Below are 17,692 nucleotides of genomic sequence, written 5' to 3'. Positions count from 1 at the left end.
GATAATTAGAATGTGATGTGTTAAGACAACAAGAACGGGTGGCGTGTAGAAAGAGATGATGAGTTAATGTGAGAGACCGCGAAAGGACTGAAGTTAATGGGCGCTGTAGGATTTAGTCATGCCGAGTTTGGCATAAGTGATCATCAAGACCACATGGCAGACAGTGTCGTACGGGGCCCGTTTAGTCATGCCGAGTTGGGGCATAAGTGATCATCAAGACCACATGGCAGACAGTGTCATACAGGGCCAACGGGCTACGAGCGGGTGGCTACATAGGAAGCAGCGGGTCGGTTGTATAACGGATGCATGGCAGACAGACACGAGGTGGACGTCTGTGAGCGAGCCATAGGTCCTTACGTCTAAGTTTCTTGGAGCCGAGTCAGTTGTGTTGGTCGAGTCCATGTGTAGCAATGACTAAGTTCTTGCAATGTTTGTTGTAGCATTTAGGTTGCTATGTTTGTTGTAGCATTTAGGTTGCAATGTTTGATGCCGATATAGTATTGAATGCATGCTTGATAGTAAGTTGCTAGTCAATCCTATTTTCCGTATTTAGTACAGAGTGTCATGAGGAGAGACTGGTCTAGAACCGCTACACTAAGTAACCCAATTACTCATCCTCTCCGTGCGTAGGACTGTAAGGAGAAGTATATGGAAATGGATGGATTGGTATTTCACAGAAGGCAGTGCATACGTTGACTCCTGGGACTAGTAACGGGACACGTCAGGTTGTTTAGAATGAGTATACGCGTGTCCATAACATCCACTTCGAACCCCGGGTCGGACGTTGGGGAAGCAGGTCATTACACCATGGCTAAGCTTGGCCATGCCTTGACGGTGGCGGAGTTGGCGGGATGATTAATGAGGCTGATAGCGATGGAGACGGCCAGATCCATTGTCAGGTGTTCTCTTAAGACCATTCATTCTGCTGCATTTGATGATTTATGAGGTTGAGATTTATTCACCTGTGGGCACTTCCCTTAGTTATCCTTCAGTTACTTTTAGTGTATGATTAGTTTTCAACAATCAACATGTTCGTGAGTTGGAGGTGGACGTAACAAATATTGTAGCGATGTTTGATTGGCCAAAGCCGACATAATTAAGGGAGTTGGGGTTCATCGCTCGGCCATTGACCAATCTCCAGGCTCTCAGATACTCCAAGATTAGCTCTCTCTGATTACTCACTGCCGCTTGTGACCCAGACTTATGCCTCGAGTTAAGGCACAAATATTGTGCTATTACCAAATGACAAACCAATCGCGCTTCATGAGAAGAGCATTGGGTGATTTGAAGCAATCATGATCAAAAGTATGCTAGAGAGATGCTGGCCAAGTGAGCGTAATTCACGCTTGGAAACTTTACATCATTGGTTAAGACAAGAGGTTGAGACATACTTCCGAAACGATCCACAGAGTCACATTAGTTTATGAAATTTAAAAGTAGAAAGGTGCTCAATTATGTCGGGAGATTTTGATGCTTGATTGTCATCTCTGTAACATCCACTGCAAAATGTCCTTCCTGATTACACCATCGAACTCGCTGCCTCTTACATAGCTCGGAGGAATCAGACTGGCGTGTGCACCGGCACTGTAATGTCTGTACTGAGTAGTAATTCCATTAGGTCTACTAGGTGGCTGGATCATGGTAGAGACGGTCGGGAAAGGCCTGTGTTGGAAGTGATTCAGTGAAGAGAACAAGTGCCTATCGGATTCACGTTTTGGTGGACTCTGGGTCGTGTTTGATTCCGATAGCCTTTTTGCCTTGTCAACTTTGGAGTTTGGTTCAGGTCGAGTACGGATCTGAGCAGCCGGTTTCATCCGGTCGAGCCAACGGAGAATCCAGTTGCCGAGACTCCGACCAACTTCAATGTCTCTATGCTGAATGTTCTTGTGAACGGAAACTGCCACATCGAAAATTTTACGAGTCCTCCTGCAAACACACAAGAGAAAGAGTTTGGAATCAAATGAAAGCTAAGCTTCTGTCATATCTCAGGAAAGAGGATACCACAATGATGTACAAGAATCAGAGTTAACGTAGAAGAAAGATGGGATCACTCTCTTGAAAACAAAGGCAAAAAAAAGTCAACGAGCACTTTCTTCCATAGTTCCTATAAAGGCTACATACAACATATCACACTGAAAATGCTTCAATTGCTAAATATGAAAGCCGAGAGGAGGACTTATATAATCATTACTTACCAATGATCAAACGATTGACATAGGACTCTCTATAAACGTAACATAAAAAAAGAATATAGGAAAGAAAACTCTCACCGATGAAGAAATTGACGGATTTTTGGGTGCTTGGGACTAACAATCCGACGTTGGATCTTCAAGGCGAGCCTATAAGTCCGCCTCAGCCCCAAGAAGTAGGCTGTTCCCAGAGTTATCTCCCACAGCACCATCGTTCCTTCCCTTCTAGAGTATATTCTCCTTTTTTTTAATCTGATGAATGATCGCCGCTCATCTCCGCCGTGTCTAGTTTATTAATGACGCAATCCTCGCCGTCCATTTAACTTAAATGTGCAAATATGGGCCTGTACGGGCCCATTATGATAATGGATATATTAAAAGCCCAGATTACTGCAGGAGTAGACAAGTTCTCGTCTCGTCTTCCCTTCACGTGTCTTTTACGACTTGGATAAACAAAACCCAAATTAATTAAAAATCGTTTCTATCCTCTCTTGGAAGCAATTTCGAATTTCGTTTTGCACAAACAAATCCTTGTGTAACCTCGAGAACAACGGTTGCAGAGAGATGAGCTTTCAGGATTTGGAAGCGGGGAGGAAATTGATAAAGGGGAACAAGGAAGGAGGAACACAAGCGGTGGCGTCTGGAATCTTTGAGATCAACACCGCCGTTTCTACCTTCCAGCGCCTTGTTAACACTCTCGGTACTCCTAAGGATACGCTCGACCTCCGTCACAAGCTGTGAGTCTCGTCCTCATCTTTAGGGGGTTTTCGTATGGATAGGCAAAAGCTTGAGACTTTACTCAATTGGTTCTTTGATTATGTCTTTGAGGCAAACCCCCATTTTGAAGTTAACTAGGGATTGCTTTGGTTTGTCAGGCACAAGACAAGGTTACATATTGGGCAGTTGGTAAAGGACACTTCGGCCAAACTTAAAGAAGCTAGCCAAACTGATCATCATCGAGATGTTTCTGTAACTGTTGTTTTCTGAGTTTGTAAGATGTTTTTGTCTATTTCTCATTCAGTCATTTGAAAGATTTGGACGTATTTGCTGCAGCAAAGTAAGAAGATTGCAGATGCTAAGCTTGCAAAGGACTTCGAAGCAGTGCTTAAAGAGTTTCAGAAGGCACAGCGAGTTGCGGCTGAAAGGGAAACTTCTTACACTCCTTTCGATCCAAAAACCGATCTTTCTTCAAGGTATTGAATTGATGAGCCTGTTACATAATAAGCAGATTTAGTATTGTATTGTCAGAAACATCTAGTCTCTACCCTCTTAAATTGATTGATAGCTCCACCTTTTCGTTTGTTGATTTTTAGTCTATTTTACCTGTACCCGTCTTTGACTGGTAGCTCTTCCCAGGAGTAACATCCCGTGTTCTTACATCCAGCTTGAAGTTATTACTGATGTTTCTATTTTTTCCTTAATACCACAGTGAAGTAGACATTGGCTATGATAGATCACAAGAGCAGCGTTTCCTCATGGAATCTAGAAGGTAAGTACGTTCAACGCCTCATATCATATCTCTCTGTAAATAAACTCCTGCGTTCATGCTTTGTGACCTCCCTTCTTTCTTCATCTCTAGGCAAGAAGTTGTGTTGCTTGAAAACGAAATATCCTTCAACGAAGCGGTGATAGAGGAACGAGAACAGGGAATACAGGAAGTTCAGCAGCAAATCGTAGAAGTAAACGAGATTTTCAAAGATCTTGCGGTGTTGGTTCACGACCAAGGAGCCATGATAGGTAAATCTCTCAACTTCTCAAGCAAAATCAATTCTTTGAATCCTAATCGCTTCTTAAAAATCTGTTTCATGCAGATGATATTGGTAGCCATGTGGAGAATGCACATTCCTCTACAGCGCAGGGAAGGTCTCATCTCGTGAAAGCCTCCAGGACACAACGATCAAACTCGTCTCTGGTAAAATGAAAATTGAGAGAAGGGAATAACAATTGTTTCAGCTTTCATAAACTTTACTTTTGTCGGTCTTAATGTTCCTCACTTTCTTTTCTACGTTATCTTTATTATGCAGATGTGCTTACTTATGGTGATATTTGGTATCGTTCTACTCATCGTTGTCATAGTACTCGCAGCTTGAGATCGCCTGAAATACACAATCATGTGGTTAAACATTCAAGAGAAGTCTGGTTTTTGGACATAGAATTCTCGAGTGTTTGAACTTTGAAGCTATACTCGTGTCTTGTATATTCCCTCGACTTCCTTGTCTTTCAATCGCTTGTAAAACGAGTCGGTTTGTGTAGCTATTTCAATGGTGTTTAATTGTTTTTGTCAAATGCGTTTAGGCCACATTACTGTTTTTAACATATATTAAAAAAAAACAGTAAAAAATCACTGCAAGTCTGCAACTAACAAGCATCTTTATTTTATTTTATCAAAACAAAATAGTTACAAAAAATCATATTTAAAGAAAAATACTGGATGTCAAAAAAAAAAAAAAAAAAAAATTGTTGTTCATGATTGTTTGTTTAGTTTTATATTTTATCCACTCTTGAAAAGAAAAATAAAGTTACTTATTATCATCTTCCCAAGAGCCAACTTCTCGCGTGCCCCTATTTCCTATGGGCCAAATCTTCCGAACTATAAAAAAAGATTCTTACTAGATGTAAGGAGAAAAGAGAAAAATACAAAAGGTAATAAAATCTCAAAACTAGTGACCTATTTTTATCCTGTAAAATTTTAGAAACAAATCCATCACCATTACCTGAAAACCACACATGTTTGAGTTTGTTAAAACTGACTGTGACAAGTGTCATACAATGAGATGATTATCATCGACTCATTTTTTATGTATTTAACAACAAAAAGCTCCTTATGCAACCTTGGACTTGAAAACACAAGTGAGAATAACAAAATAGATGTCACTTGTGAGAGAGAGACGTCACCAAGAACCACTCACATTCTCTATTCCACCACCACCATATTACCACGGCATCCCCAGAGACCCATCTCCGTCCTCATTTTCATCATCAAACCCTGACTCATCATCGCCGGTTCAAACCTTGAACGATCTCGAGAAACTCACCGTTTTAGGACAAGGAAGCAACGGGACAGTTTACAGAACCCGTCACCGGAGAACCACAGCTCTCTACGCATTAAAACTCATCCGGTCAGATCTCAGCATAACTACTGTTGAAGCTGACACTCTCAAGAGAATCGAATCAAGCTTCATCGTAAAATGCTACGCCGTTTTTGCTAACTCATCCGATCTTTGTTTTGTGATGGAGCTTATGGAGAAAGGATCTCTCCAGGACATGTTGCTTGCCCAACACGTTTTGCCTGACCCGGTGATATCGACTCTCGCTAACAGAATCCTCCAAGGGTTACGTCATCTTCAAGAAATGAGAATAGTCCATGGAGACATAAAGCCTTCGAATCTACTCATTAACAAAAAAGGAGAGGTCAAGATCGCGGATTTTGGTGCGAGCCGGATTGTAACTAGAGGAGACTATGGTTCGAGCGGGACGTGTGCGTATATGAGTCCTGAACGTGTGGATCCAGATAAATGGGGATTTGAAGAGATTGGTTTTGCTGGGGATGTGTGGTCTTTAGGTGTTGTGGTTCTTGAGTGTTGTCTTGGAAGGTATCCATTGACTAAAGTTGGAGATAAACCGGACTGGGCGGCTCTGGTTTGTGCAATTTGTTGTAATGAGAAAGTGGAGATTCCAGTGAGTGGTACGTTGGAGTTTAGAGATTTTGTTGGGAGATGTTTGGAGAAGGACTGGACGAAAAGAGGCACAGTGGATGAGCTTCTTTATCATCCTTTTGTGAAAAACAGACAGTAGCTAGTCTAGTCTCTCTCACAAGTTTTGTTCCTTTTCATCTGGAGAGTGATAGGTCTGAATATTATGTTTTCCGGTTTGATTTTCAAGATTGATTATTACCATTTCAGTTTCTTTTTGAAACTTTTTAGTTTTGCTCAAATTCAGTTTTGGATAAGATTTCTTCTAATAATATTTTTAAAAAAAATTTAGGAATACAAATATAGTAAATTAAAAATGTTTTTTTTTTGGTCAACTTTTCTTTTCATTGATAGCAACATTACAAGGTGTTTTACATTGTCCAGGAAATTACATAATCTTGTTGGTTAGTCCTGGCCTTTTTTTAGCAAGTTGATCTACATCACTTGTAAGTCTTCAGTCTGAAAATGTATATTTCTATATATTTAAAGTTGCAAAGTAGGATTAATAAGGACAAACAGTAAATCAAACGAAACATAGGATATTCTGTTGACCTCAAGTTCATTTAGCTTTCTTCTAACAAAAAGGCTAAAAAATTCAACAGTACATTGAAACTTCGACAGAGATCCACCACACCTTGATAGAGTGTGTAAATGAATAGATGTAAAGAAGTTTGATTTAAGAAAGAAGAAATAAAATGATCAGGGCATGAGATGAAGCATATGATGTTCTTACTTCTTAGGGAACATAGTAGTTTGGTGTTACTTCGAAAGACTTCAGAACTTCCAAAATCAAGGATTTTGCCTGAATGGAACCAACATTATGAAGATATATAAGCAGAGATATAGTTGAGTTAACAGACCTTTTTTTTTGTCTGACTGATAACTACTAAAGTTATATTGGTTACCTTGAAAGATCTATGGTTTCAGGCGAGAGGAGACCCATTTGTTGAGTCAGATTATCCATCTGTTTCTGCTCTGTCTCACCGTCCTTCGTTGTAACATCCACTGGTGTTACTTCCATATCATCTGGAACCGGGCTTGACATGAGAATGTCTTGAAAGAGTGAAGCGTAATCATCAACCGAAGGTTCTAAATCGGGGTCCCTCAGAATGTCGTCAATGTCAAAGGGTAAATCATCATTATTGAACAGATCTGAATCTAGGATAGGACTCAAATCTTCCATGTTTGTTTCCAAGAAATTCTCTGGAGGCACCTCCGCGATATTCTCCTGCAGCATATCAGCAAATTCGGGTAGAGACAGGTCATCAGGTGAGGGAATTGCTTCTTCAGGTGTTGGAAACTCAGCTACTGTAACGTTTTCCGGAGTTGCTCCACTTGGTGATGATGATGATTGTATCTCAGAAGCTGTTGGCATCTCCTGAAGAGATATACCCGTTATGTTGTTCGCTGAAATCTCCATCTCTGTTCCTTCTGTACTAGTAGTAGTAGAAGTACCGTTACCTAGAAGAAAACCATCATCCCCGGCTTTGTAAGGTTCCATCTTCATAAGCTGACTAAACATTGCCTTTGCCTGCTCGTGCATTGGAGGTTGATACTTCACTATCTGTCCATCAGGAGAAGCAGAATCCTTATTATTACTGACAATGCCATCTCGCTTGAATCTCCGCTTCTTACTGGTATCACTGATTCGCCTACTACCCTCGTTTTGCTGGTTCTGCTGCTGCAAGAACTGAGATAGAAAATGAGGGCTTTGTACTGCCTTTGCAAGGAACGACATTAACTGTTGTTGCCGATTCTCCATGCCCTGGAGACGCTGGACCATCGTTTGAAGTTGGTTATCAGTGGATTGTTGCTGCTGTCTTAATCTAACGAGTTCTTGCATAAGGACGTTCTTATCTCGTTTAAGCCTCTCGACCTCTTCTTTGAGACCAAACTTGCCAACTTCAACACATGAGCTTACAGATGAGTTCTGCCCAATCGAGTGCTGAGATTGCTGAGGTCCATGTCCGTGTGCAGGTTTTCGCCGAGTTATTGTTTTAAGCAAGTGCTTCTGACCTCTAAGGAAACCTTCATTCGCAAATTCCCATTTATCAGGGTCAACCTTCCGGAAACCCTGTTCCAAGAAAAAGGCACGCAGAATGGAATGAGAACGGATTCCATCAAAATAAATGAGAAAGAAGTCATCACACGAGTCTAAATCTAATTACTCCAACACAAATCCTAACTGCAAACTATTCACAGATTCAAACAGCCATTGACAGGAAGTAACGTCGTTGGAATCCCATGCTCCAGAGCAATTTTCATTCAGAAGTCAAGTAAACGTAGTAAACCAAATGCAGTCAGCTGATCTGGTCATCAGATGAAGCAATAAACTGCTAAATACATGTTCCTACTTTCAGTCTAACCTACCACCCAAACCAAAGGAGAAACCAAAATATCCAATATGGATCTTTGAAAATTAAGATAGTAAAAGGTCTCTATGGTATACCAGTGTAATCTTTATGTTAAGAGGATATACGGAATAAACTACTAAAGATATATACAGAAAAAAAAAATCCAGGTTATGTAAGCGCATTCACCATCTAGCAGCATTATTAGCAACTCTGCTCTAAATAAAAAGCAGCATAAGCTCCATTGATCATGATCTTGTATAGGGCAAAGCTAGTATAAGCAACAGAAAATTCATCCAGCCCATATGAGCAGATAACTACTTAACCTAAATGAAAATGCACAGAGCAACTCTATGATTCCTGTAACTGACAAGTCGGGTAAAAGATGTAAAGATCATATCAAGGACCTACTTATGATCCTGTTTCCATTCCAGGGACTACTGATCACTTTGGCCTCAAGGTTTTCAAGTAGATGGATACGTAGTAATGACAAAAAGTTTATAACCTTGCACGCAGGTCATGATCAACATGAGACGTGCTCTCTTTTTTTCCGTATTTCTTCTTTCTTCTCGTTTATAACGCTGAGAAAATTCAGGAAGATTCATTACTATCTTCGAGAGTTCGACTATTTACTAAAGCTAATAACAAGGGGTCAAACAGACATCAAAGGATACATCTTTATCTCACTTTCACATCTCCAAGTTAAAACCTTAAGTGCAAGGTTCATCTACAAATCTACTATTCCATTAACTACACTGCTCAGCTGGTTTCAGTTGATAAAACGACTTGCCCATGCCGTGAATTCATGTCCTAGCAAACAGGACCACTAGTCATCCCAACAAGAGAGCTATTGAGAAACTCTTATTAGTAAAGTTTATGAAATGGCAACTGCAGTATATCTACTGTAATACCAGAACCGTGAGGTGCTAAACTAAACAATCACAAGATCAGCCAAAAAAAAAGATAACAGAAACTAGAAAACTCCTCTGCTTAGTCACCTAAGCAGACATGAATTGAAACTTAGGGAAGGGAAAGAGGGAAATTACGTAGGTGTTAAGCTGCCTGACGAAGCTGGAGAAATTATTGTGCTTGAAGTTCTTGGGAAGAAGATCTTTAGCGAACTGTGGTGGATCCCACACGATGAAACTGTTGTTGTTCGCACTCCACGACACAATCGAATCGGTTGCGGGATCGTCAACCATGTCATAGGTCTTGCTCAGGAACGGAGGAGGCGCGTTTCCAGTTAGGACCGCCACAGGCTGCGGTTGAGGAGAAGGCTGAATCTCCGTTGATTCCATTGTTACAGATCCTCCCTTGGTTCTGTTACCGCGATCCATGGATTTGAAGAAAGTTAGGGTTTCTAGCAATTGATAAACCCAAGGAGAGATCTATCAAAGATAGGAGGAGATGAGAGAGCTGAGGGAGAGACGATGGAGGAAGAGGATATAGAGAGAGGCGACGACGACGGGAGAGTCATCTACTGTTTTGCGATATTACGGAAATAGACATTCGCTTTTTCTCTCTAAAAAGCGTCGGGATTTCCTACGTGTCATTTTATTATTGGCTCTTTGAGCTTTGTATTATGGGCTGCGTGGCTCCCCTGACACGGCAACCAATTTTTATAATTATGATTGACTTATTTGTTAAAGTAACTATTGGGCTCAAATCTACCATCCAACTGAGATCCTAAGAAGATGAGCAGGAAGCAATTCGTTAGGCATAGCATCAATCTCAGATTTGGATCAGTTAGGAGTAAAACATCGAGGATCTAAGGAGGACGTCGGTACACATAACATAAGGATGAAGTAGAGCCCGAGGTGTTGTAAGCAGGGGAATCGGTCTTCTATGGTTAGAAGCTCAGATTTCACGGTTCAGCAAAAAGTTCAGGACAAAGACATAGCAAGATTGGAACCAACAAAGAGGAGTATATAAGGACAGGTAAATGAAGAGTAAAACACACTTCAGCCACACACACTCACTTTCACATCTTTTGACATTGAACTCTCCCTAGAAACACTTCAACCTCATCATAGATGGTCATATTTGGTCACTACTACATTACACGATAAATGTTTATTTTAGCATAGAAAACTCGATTTGTTTAAAAGTGTAAATAAGGGCTTCGAGAAAAGATCGGTACCCGACTTTTGGTTTTGGATGGTGTCGTTTTGCTCTGAGGGTGATTTTTGGCGATTAAGGATTTTGGGTTTCGTCTTTGTCTCCGTTTGATTTCCGGCGCCACTAGGCGATTCCGGTGATCAGAATGGACACGCAGCGGGTTCTGTTCCAAAGAATGGTCATTCATGGGAGTTGAAAGTCGAAAATAAGCAGGTTTTGAAAAAGTATACGTCCGAGGATTTTCCGTCTGTTGTGATTCCGAGTGAGGTTATCGGCGATTCTACTCCTCTTTGGGAGGATTTCCTAGTCGGGAAGTTTCTATCTACAGCGCCTCATATGGCTAAAGTTCATGTCATCATTAATAAGCTTTAGAAGCAGAAGGATGAAGCCGGTATGATCGATGTTTATGAGGTGAATCCGACTACCATGCGTTTTAGGGTTCGTAATCCAACTTTTCGTGCGCGAATCATAAGGCGTGGTCTTTGGAACATTTATGGGGTTCCTCTGGTTGTTTACAAGTGGGATCCAAAAACGGAGGCGGAAAAGCATGAGGAGTTTGATATTCCAATGTGGGTTTATTTGAAGAGGGTTCCCTTGAGTACTTTTGGGAAGGGCATAGTTTTATCTCGAATGCGGCAGGGTTTCCAGTTCGTTTGCACCCTGAGACCTTGGCTTGTACAAATCTTGAAACATCAAAAGTCTTTGTTAAAGTGGATGTCTCTAAAAACCTTCCTAAGAAGATAATTTAACTAAAGATGGCAAGCTGGTGGAGTTCATTTATCTGTGGCTTCCGCTAATATGCACGGTGTGTGAAAAATGGAGTCACTCGGAGAAAGTATGTGCGGCTCAGCAGAAAGAGGAGGTTTGTATTGTGGCAGAAAGAGAAAGAGAAAGAAAGTGTTTCTGACGAAGTTTCTTCTGTGGGGGTTCCTGTTGACGAAGAGTTAGTAATGATTGTGTCTGATTCAGTAGAAGTTGTGAAGGATGGAGGTTCTATTATAGTCATGACTGATGAGGAAAAATTATCGTCGGGTAATAAGCAAGAAGTTTCTGGAATTGGAATTGATTAGGTCTGGCTATCTCCATAAAAAAGAGCAGAAGTCCAGTGAGATTATCTCTACTACTGTCAGAACCATTGCTTCTGTTCCTAAGTTTGCATTAATAAATAATAATAAGGAAGAAGGAAAACTTATGGAGGAAGAGGAAACTCTCTCTGCTGAGATGGATACTGTTAGTGTGGACTTGAGGGAAACCGAGGCTTCATCAATTTTCTAAAAAGCTTAAAGGTCTCAAACCTATCTTGAGAACGATGGGCAAGGAAAAGTTGGGTAACTTATCAAAACGTGCACATCTGGCTTTAGAGGTTCTATGTGATAAACAAGGTATTACTCTTTCAAATCCTTCAGGGATAATATGAAGGATGAAATTGAAGAATATTGGCATTGGTCTCATGTGGCTGATCTGGAGGAATACTTTTATAAACAAAGATCAAAGTTGCATTGGTTAGATGTTGGAGATAAGAACAATAAATTTTCTTACAATGTTATGAAGTTGAGGACATCACAGAACATGATCAAGGAGATACATTGTGTTGGTGGGGAGATAGTTTCTACTCAGAAGGAAATAAAGAAAGAAGCAGTTCAGTTCTACTCACCCTTTCTCAACCATGTTCCTTCTGAATATGTGGAAACTGCGGTCTCAGATTTGAGAGCTCTTCTTAATTTTCGCTGTAAGGAAGCTGATTGCTTGATGTTGGGGCAAGAGGTCACAGCGGAGGAGATTAAGACTGTTCTATTTGCTATGCCGTCACAAAAGTCGCCAGGACCCGATGGGTATCCTAATGATTTTTTTTAAGCTACATGGGATATTCTGGGTTCTGATTTTACCGTTGCAATTCAGTTTTTCTCTCTGAAAGGGTTTCTTCCAAAAGGTATCAACTCGACTATATTTGCTCTTATTCCAAAGAAGACAGATGCAAAGATGATTAAAGATTATCGGCCTATAGCCTGCTGTAATGTTATCTATAAGACTATATCCAAGATCCTTGTTAATTGTCTTAAGAAGCTGCTCCTAAGTATTATATATGTGAATTAGTCGGCGTTTGTTCATGGAAGGATGCTTATGAAAAATGTTTTGTTGGCTATGTAACTGGTTAAGGATTACCATAGTCCAACAATTTCTCCAAGGTGTGCCATGAAAATCGATATCTCAAAGGCGTTCGACTCGGTACAGTGGGACTTTGTACTGAATACTCTACTGGTTTATGGATTTCCATAAAGCTTTTTCACTGGATACAGATATGCACAACTACTCCTTCATTCTTGGTGCAAGTAAATGGGGAGCTTGCTGGTTATTTCCAACGTAAGAGAAGACTGAGACAAGGATGTTCCTTATATCCTTACCTATTTGTGATATGCATGAATGTGCTGTCTTCAAGGATGGATAAGGCTGTTATGGATAAGTGTTTTGGCTATCATCCCTTGTGTAAAAGGTTTTCTTTGACGCATCTATGCTTCGCTGATAATCTTTTAGTGTTTGTGAAAGGCTCCAAAAGATCTATTGAAGGTGTTATCTCGGTCTTTGATGGGGTTTGCAAGGGAATCCGGTTTGAGTATTAGTCTGGAAAAGTCTACCATCTACATGGCAGGTTTAAATCAGAGTGCTAAAGATCTAATTCTTTCAGACTTTCCTTTTGAGCATGGGGCTCTTCCTGTGAGATATCTTGGCTTGCCTCTCCTGACGAAAAGGATGCATAAGAATGACTATCTTCCGTTGATTGAAAAAATAAGAAATCATATTGCAAGCTGGACAACTAGGCTTATCTCTTATGCATGACGCTTACACCTTATTAGATATGTTATCATGAGCATTGTGAACTTCTGGTCTTCGGGTTTCAGACTTCTGAGTCAGTGTTTGAAGGAAATAGAAAGTTTGTGTGCTGCATTTCTCTGGTCTGGCCCTGAGTTAAAAACTTCTAAAGCAAAAATTGCTTGGTCTGATGTTTGTAAGCCAAAAGCTGAGGGTGGCCTAGGTCTGAGGAGGTTGAAAGAAGTTAATCTTGTGAATAGTTTAAAATTGATATGGCACTTGCTCTCTGGACAGTCAATGTGGAGTAGTTGGATTAGAGAGTATCTTCTGGTGGGAAAAACGTTCTGGGAGGTTGGGATGAGAGGAAATAAAGGTTCATGGATGTGGAAGAAGCTTATTAAACTCAGAAGCATATAGCTCAAGATTTCTATAAGAAGAAGATTAAGATGGGAAGAGTACTTTTTTTGGTTTGATTGTTGGTCAGAGGCCATGTTCGGGAATACGCTAGGCGCAACGCGTGCGGTCTACCCGGGCCTAGCGCCGAATCAATTCGATTAATCGGGGAGTAGTTTTTAATAATATAATATATAAATATGGATATATACTAAATAATCGTATCATAAAACATAAATGTACTGTGGTACAATGGTTTCTCTCTTCAATTAATGATATTCGGGTCATGTGTTCGACCAACACTCTCTACATTTCTGTATTTTTTTGTTTTTTATTTAATGATCGTAAGATTTACCAAACTACCCTCGTTTCTTACCTCTTTTCTGCGATTTTAAACCTAATCTCAGCAGCCTCATTTTTTATTTATTTGTTCTTGACGATTCTTTGGTTTTCATGGAATTTTAATCAATTTTAATCAATCTATAACCATGCACCGGATTCCAAACCACCAAAACTTCAAAAAAAAGGAGGATTTTGAAATTTCCGATTTGTTGGCCAGATAGGTCAAAATCGCTGCGGTTACCCACCGGACAGCGTTTCTCCGGCGCGTAATCGGTCAAAATCGCCGTGTTTTCGAACCTGGGTCAGAGGTGGAAGTTTTGTTAGATATATTTGGTGAGAGAGGTTTCATTGATATGGGAGTTAGTTCGCATGCCATGGTGAACGATGTGATTATTCAGCATAGGAGGATGAGGCACAGAGTTCAGAGATATATTGAAGTGGAAGACATTATTGATTCCATGAGATCTAGAGTTGATGGTGGAGGATGATGATGTTAATCTATGGAAGAGAGGATCTGACTATCACACAATGTTCTCTACCTATGAGACTTGGGAGCTCATTTGGGTGATAAATCAAAAGTGTGGTTGGGAGCAAGTCGTTTGGTTTTCTCAAGCTACGCCTATATATTCCTTTATAACTTGTCTGGCGATACATAATAGGCTCAGTACGATGGATCGTATGGTGAATGGAACATGGCTATACCAGCTTAGTGTGTGCTTTGCAACAATTTGGCTGAAACTAGAAATCATTTGTTCTTCTCCTGTGAGTTCTCTTCCTGGATTTGGTGTAACCTCACCAAAGGTATATTACTTAGGAATCACACAATGTCTTGGAATGAGATTGTTCGATCACTCTCGGGTTCACAGCTTGATTCCAACTCGAGGCTATGTGTCAAATATGCTATGCAGGCTGTCATACATATGATCTGGTGTAAAAGGAACAAGCGTTTACATGGGGAGGCTCCCCGTTCAGGTCAAGTTCTACATAAAATGCTGGATAAGAATGTGAGGAATCGACTTGCTTTGCTAAGGTATACGGATAATAAGAAGCATGTAGGTCTTCTACAATTTTGGTTTGGAACTAGATTGTAAAGTTAGATTTTCTCTAGAGTTTCAAATTTAATTGCATTTGATGTACAAAAATGTTTTTTGAATAAATTTAACATTAATTCAAAAGAAAAAAAACACTTCAACCTCTTTGTTCACCCCATCACTTGTTGTGCATACTTGTTATCAACCACCTAACTCAGCTACATCAAAATAATCCCTTTTTATTTCTTGCTTAACTGAAAACTACATACATATTCTGAAAAGATTGATATTGCCAGGAGATATTCTGGCCTTTTCAATTGGTTAGTCTATTTCATCGTTTAGTAAGTAATTATTCTGAATTAGTAGCAAATAACAAACATTTTAGACGTATCTTTTGTGTTGTTATTTGGATAGTCGTTGGCTAGATTTTCAAGTTGACCACAATTGTAGAATTTAGAGGATTCCTTCTTAGTTAAACTACATTATTTCACTCTGTCTTTTTCTTTGACCACATGTGCTAACCGGCTTCGAAGATCTGGCCGCATATCTCTAAACAACCTTAATAATGATTGCATCGCCTTCGTTTTTGGGCCCTTAAAGTGTTAACCATCCAAGTCAGGTTACTTTAGCATCATACTCATGATGTTTCGTTCACCTTTGGTTGTCTATAAAGTTACACATTATATACTCATTACAAGGGACAATAAAACCTTCAGGTCATATACACTCTTTTTGAGATATTGATCCATAACCCATTGATAATGGGCCGTAACACCAACCATGAACAACATGTTTCACACTTATGACCGCTTGTCATTTTAATCCATATGGATCAACATTCTGCATGAAGCAAGTCGCATCATTTCGATGAAATTACATTTGCACCTTTTGGGAGTGTAATGTTCTCACTTCTACGGTAAGGACACGTTTACACTCATTCAATGTTCACATGTTTACTACAACTGAACCTCCTATTTGAGAGAGTAAAATTCACTCTTTAAAGTAATTTGAGTGATATCAGTTTTACTATCATTTCTTATATTCATTATTATCATTATCCGTTGTAATGTACAGACAAAACTAGCAGAAAAATGAAAAATGCTATATCAAATATTTTTCATTAATAATAATATATTTTTAAGAACTTTTGAGATGTTGGTTATTTGCCAATATTTTTAAAACCGGACCGACCCGATGGTTAAACCGGGTTCAATCATGAACTGGTTACATAGATGGGTTGGGTCTAATAATTGGTTCGAGCATAAACATGTGATGTAGCAGGATTGGATCTTGATAAAAACCATTAAAACTATGAAAAATCTAAAAATCATCCATATAAACATAAAACTAGTTTATATTTATAACTAGGGTCTGCCCGCCCTGCGGACGGGAAGTTTTAATAAAAATTATTTTATTTTAATTTATGAAGTATTAAAAACTATTATAGATTAAAAAAATATTATAATTAAAAAAATAATGAAAGAATTATGAGATCATTATAATAAATATTTTTGTTTTGAATTATAATGACAGTAACCTTCACTATTCTTTGATAAAAAGCATTATATTTTTAATATTTATTTGAGTTTCATTGTTTAGTTTTATAATGTTCTTCATTAAACTAACTTATTAAATGATTTTTTTTTTGCAAATATGACTCAAAACTTCAAGTCATCCCTAAAATAACTCATGTTTTTTTTTAGAATTTCCTTTGTGCTTTACAGGTGATGTAATTGTATATTTTCTTTGTGTGTGTGTTTTGTGAACTTTTAATAAGTGAAGTATATAATAATGTTTATGGTTTTTGAGAATGGTAGGGTGTTGAAGGATTATGTATGTTAAGATTAGTTATATTTGAGTTCAATGTTTGTGTCTATATTAATAGATTACAACATATAAAATATTATATTGAGTGAATGAGGTGTACGTGGTGCTCTCCTTGTATGGTTTTGATAATTTTGAATCTAAATTTGGTTGATTGTGGTTTACTATATTTTAAGTTCTGAAGAATAAGTTTGTAGCTCTCATAATTATCATTTGTATGAGTAGATTGGGTTCAACATGATTGCATTTTGTTATGGTATATGTTAGGCTAGAAATAATATTTCCAAAGTAAAATAGTGAAAGTATAAATCTAACTGTTTATATTCTAAATTAACACTTAAATATATAACTATAAAATTATTTTTCAAATATTTTAATTCGTTTAAGGTCGTTGCATAAGTGTAAAGCAGATATCTTTGATGCATATGTAATCTACGTCTTTTTTACTCTTACGTAAATAGTAATCTACGTCTTTGTTTACTATTACGTAATAGTTTATTTGTTTTTATTTTCTATTAGTTTATTAATTGTAACAGTTTTAACTGAATATTTTGTAGTTCTTTGTAAATGAATAAAATTATTTTAGTTTTTTTTGTGATAAGTTTAAGTGATTTAATTTAGTAATTTTTTATTTATATATAGATATACATATATACATTATACATTGTATTGTATTTAATATAATATTTAAATTTTTTTTTTGAAGAGTTTCAATATTTATAATATTTTGTTTAATTTATTTATAGAGATGAGAAAAAAGTTTCTAATTTTATTTAGTAATCTATTCCATATACTTAATGGCCATAGCTCTCATGACAGAATTCATTTAAAGTTCATATAAATAACCACAACCTTTTATCTTTACATTGATACATCAAATAATAGCGACAAAAGGGATTAGAGATTTTCGTGCAAGTGAGCCTGATCGACAAAGATATAATTAG

General features: G+C 38.5%; 4 protein-coding genes across 5 annotated transcripts; 2 read left to right on the top strand and 2 right to left on the bottom strand.

Moving 5' to 3' along the window:
• Positions 1-1,293: 1,293 nt before the first annotated feature.
• On the bottom strand, positions 1,294-2,494 carry LOC103840171. The gene is made up of 2 exons (XM_009116651.3): positions 2,271-2,494; positions 1,294-1,926 (listed from the first exon to the last, which is right to left on the bottom strand). The coding sequence occupies exons 1-2, from the start codon at positions 2,399-2,401 to the stop codon at positions 1,482-1,484; spliced, it is 576 nt and encodes a 191-aa protein (XP_009114899.1). The 5' UTR covers positions 2,402-2,494; the 3' UTR covers positions 1,294-1,481.
• A 104-nt stretch (positions 2,495-2,598) lies between these two features.
• LOC103840170 (syntaxin-22) lies at positions 2,599-4,529 on the top strand. 2 transcript variants are annotated; one of them, XM_009116649.3, is made up of 7 exons: positions 2,599-2,926; positions 3,065-3,164; positions 3,243-3,382; positions 3,619-3,678; positions 3,769-3,926; positions 4,001-4,101; positions 4,214-4,529. In XM_009116649.3, exons 1-7 carry the CDS (start codon positions 2,754-2,756, stop codon positions 4,277-4,279), a joined length of 798 nt encoding a protein of 265 aa, XP_009114897.1. In that variant the 5' UTR covers positions 2,599-2,753; the 3' UTR covers positions 4,280-4,529. The 2 variants fall into 2 exon arrangements, with proteins under 2 accessions (XP_009114897.1, XP_009114898.1); XM_009116650.3 differs by having other exon boundaries at positions 2,602-2,926; positions 3,065-3,158.
• Positions 4,530-4,769: 240 nt separating this feature from the next.
• On the top strand, positions 4,770-6,160 carry LOC103840169 (mitogen-activated protein kinase kinase 10). Its single transcript, XM_009116647.3, has one exon. The coding sequence runs from the start codon at positions 5,058-5,060 to the stop codon at positions 5,982-5,984; it is 927 nt and encodes a 308-aa protein (XP_009114895.1). The 5' UTR covers positions 4,770-5,057; the 3' UTR covers positions 5,985-6,160.
• Positions 6,161-6,383: 223 nt separating this feature from the next.
• LOC103840168 (heat stress transcription factor A-1d) lies at positions 6,384-10,103 on the bottom strand. Its single transcript, XM_009116646.3, has 3 exons — positions 9,279-10,103; positions 6,787-7,955; positions 6,384-6,683 (listed from the first exon to the last, which is right to left on the bottom strand). Exons 1-3 carry the CDS (start codon positions 9,567-9,569, stop codon positions 6,671-6,673), a joined length of 1,473 nt encoding a protein of 490 aa, XP_009114894.1. The 5' UTR covers positions 9,570-10,103; the 3' UTR covers positions 6,384-6,670.
• Between the last annotated feature and the right edge of the window lie 7,589 nt (positions 10,104-17,692).

This window comes from Brassica rapa, chromosome A09, assembly GCF_000309985.2.
Source record: "Brassica rapa cultivar Chiifu-401-42 chromosome A09, CAAS_Brap_v3.01, whole genome shotgun sequence".
In the NCBI taxonomy this organism is placed as follows: Eukaryota; Viridiplantae; Streptophyta; class Magnoliopsida; order Brassicales; family Brassicaceae; genus Brassica; species Brassica rapa.
The sequence above is the reverse complement of the archived record's forward strand: the minus strand, read 5'-3'. Positions and strand labels throughout refer to the sequence as shown.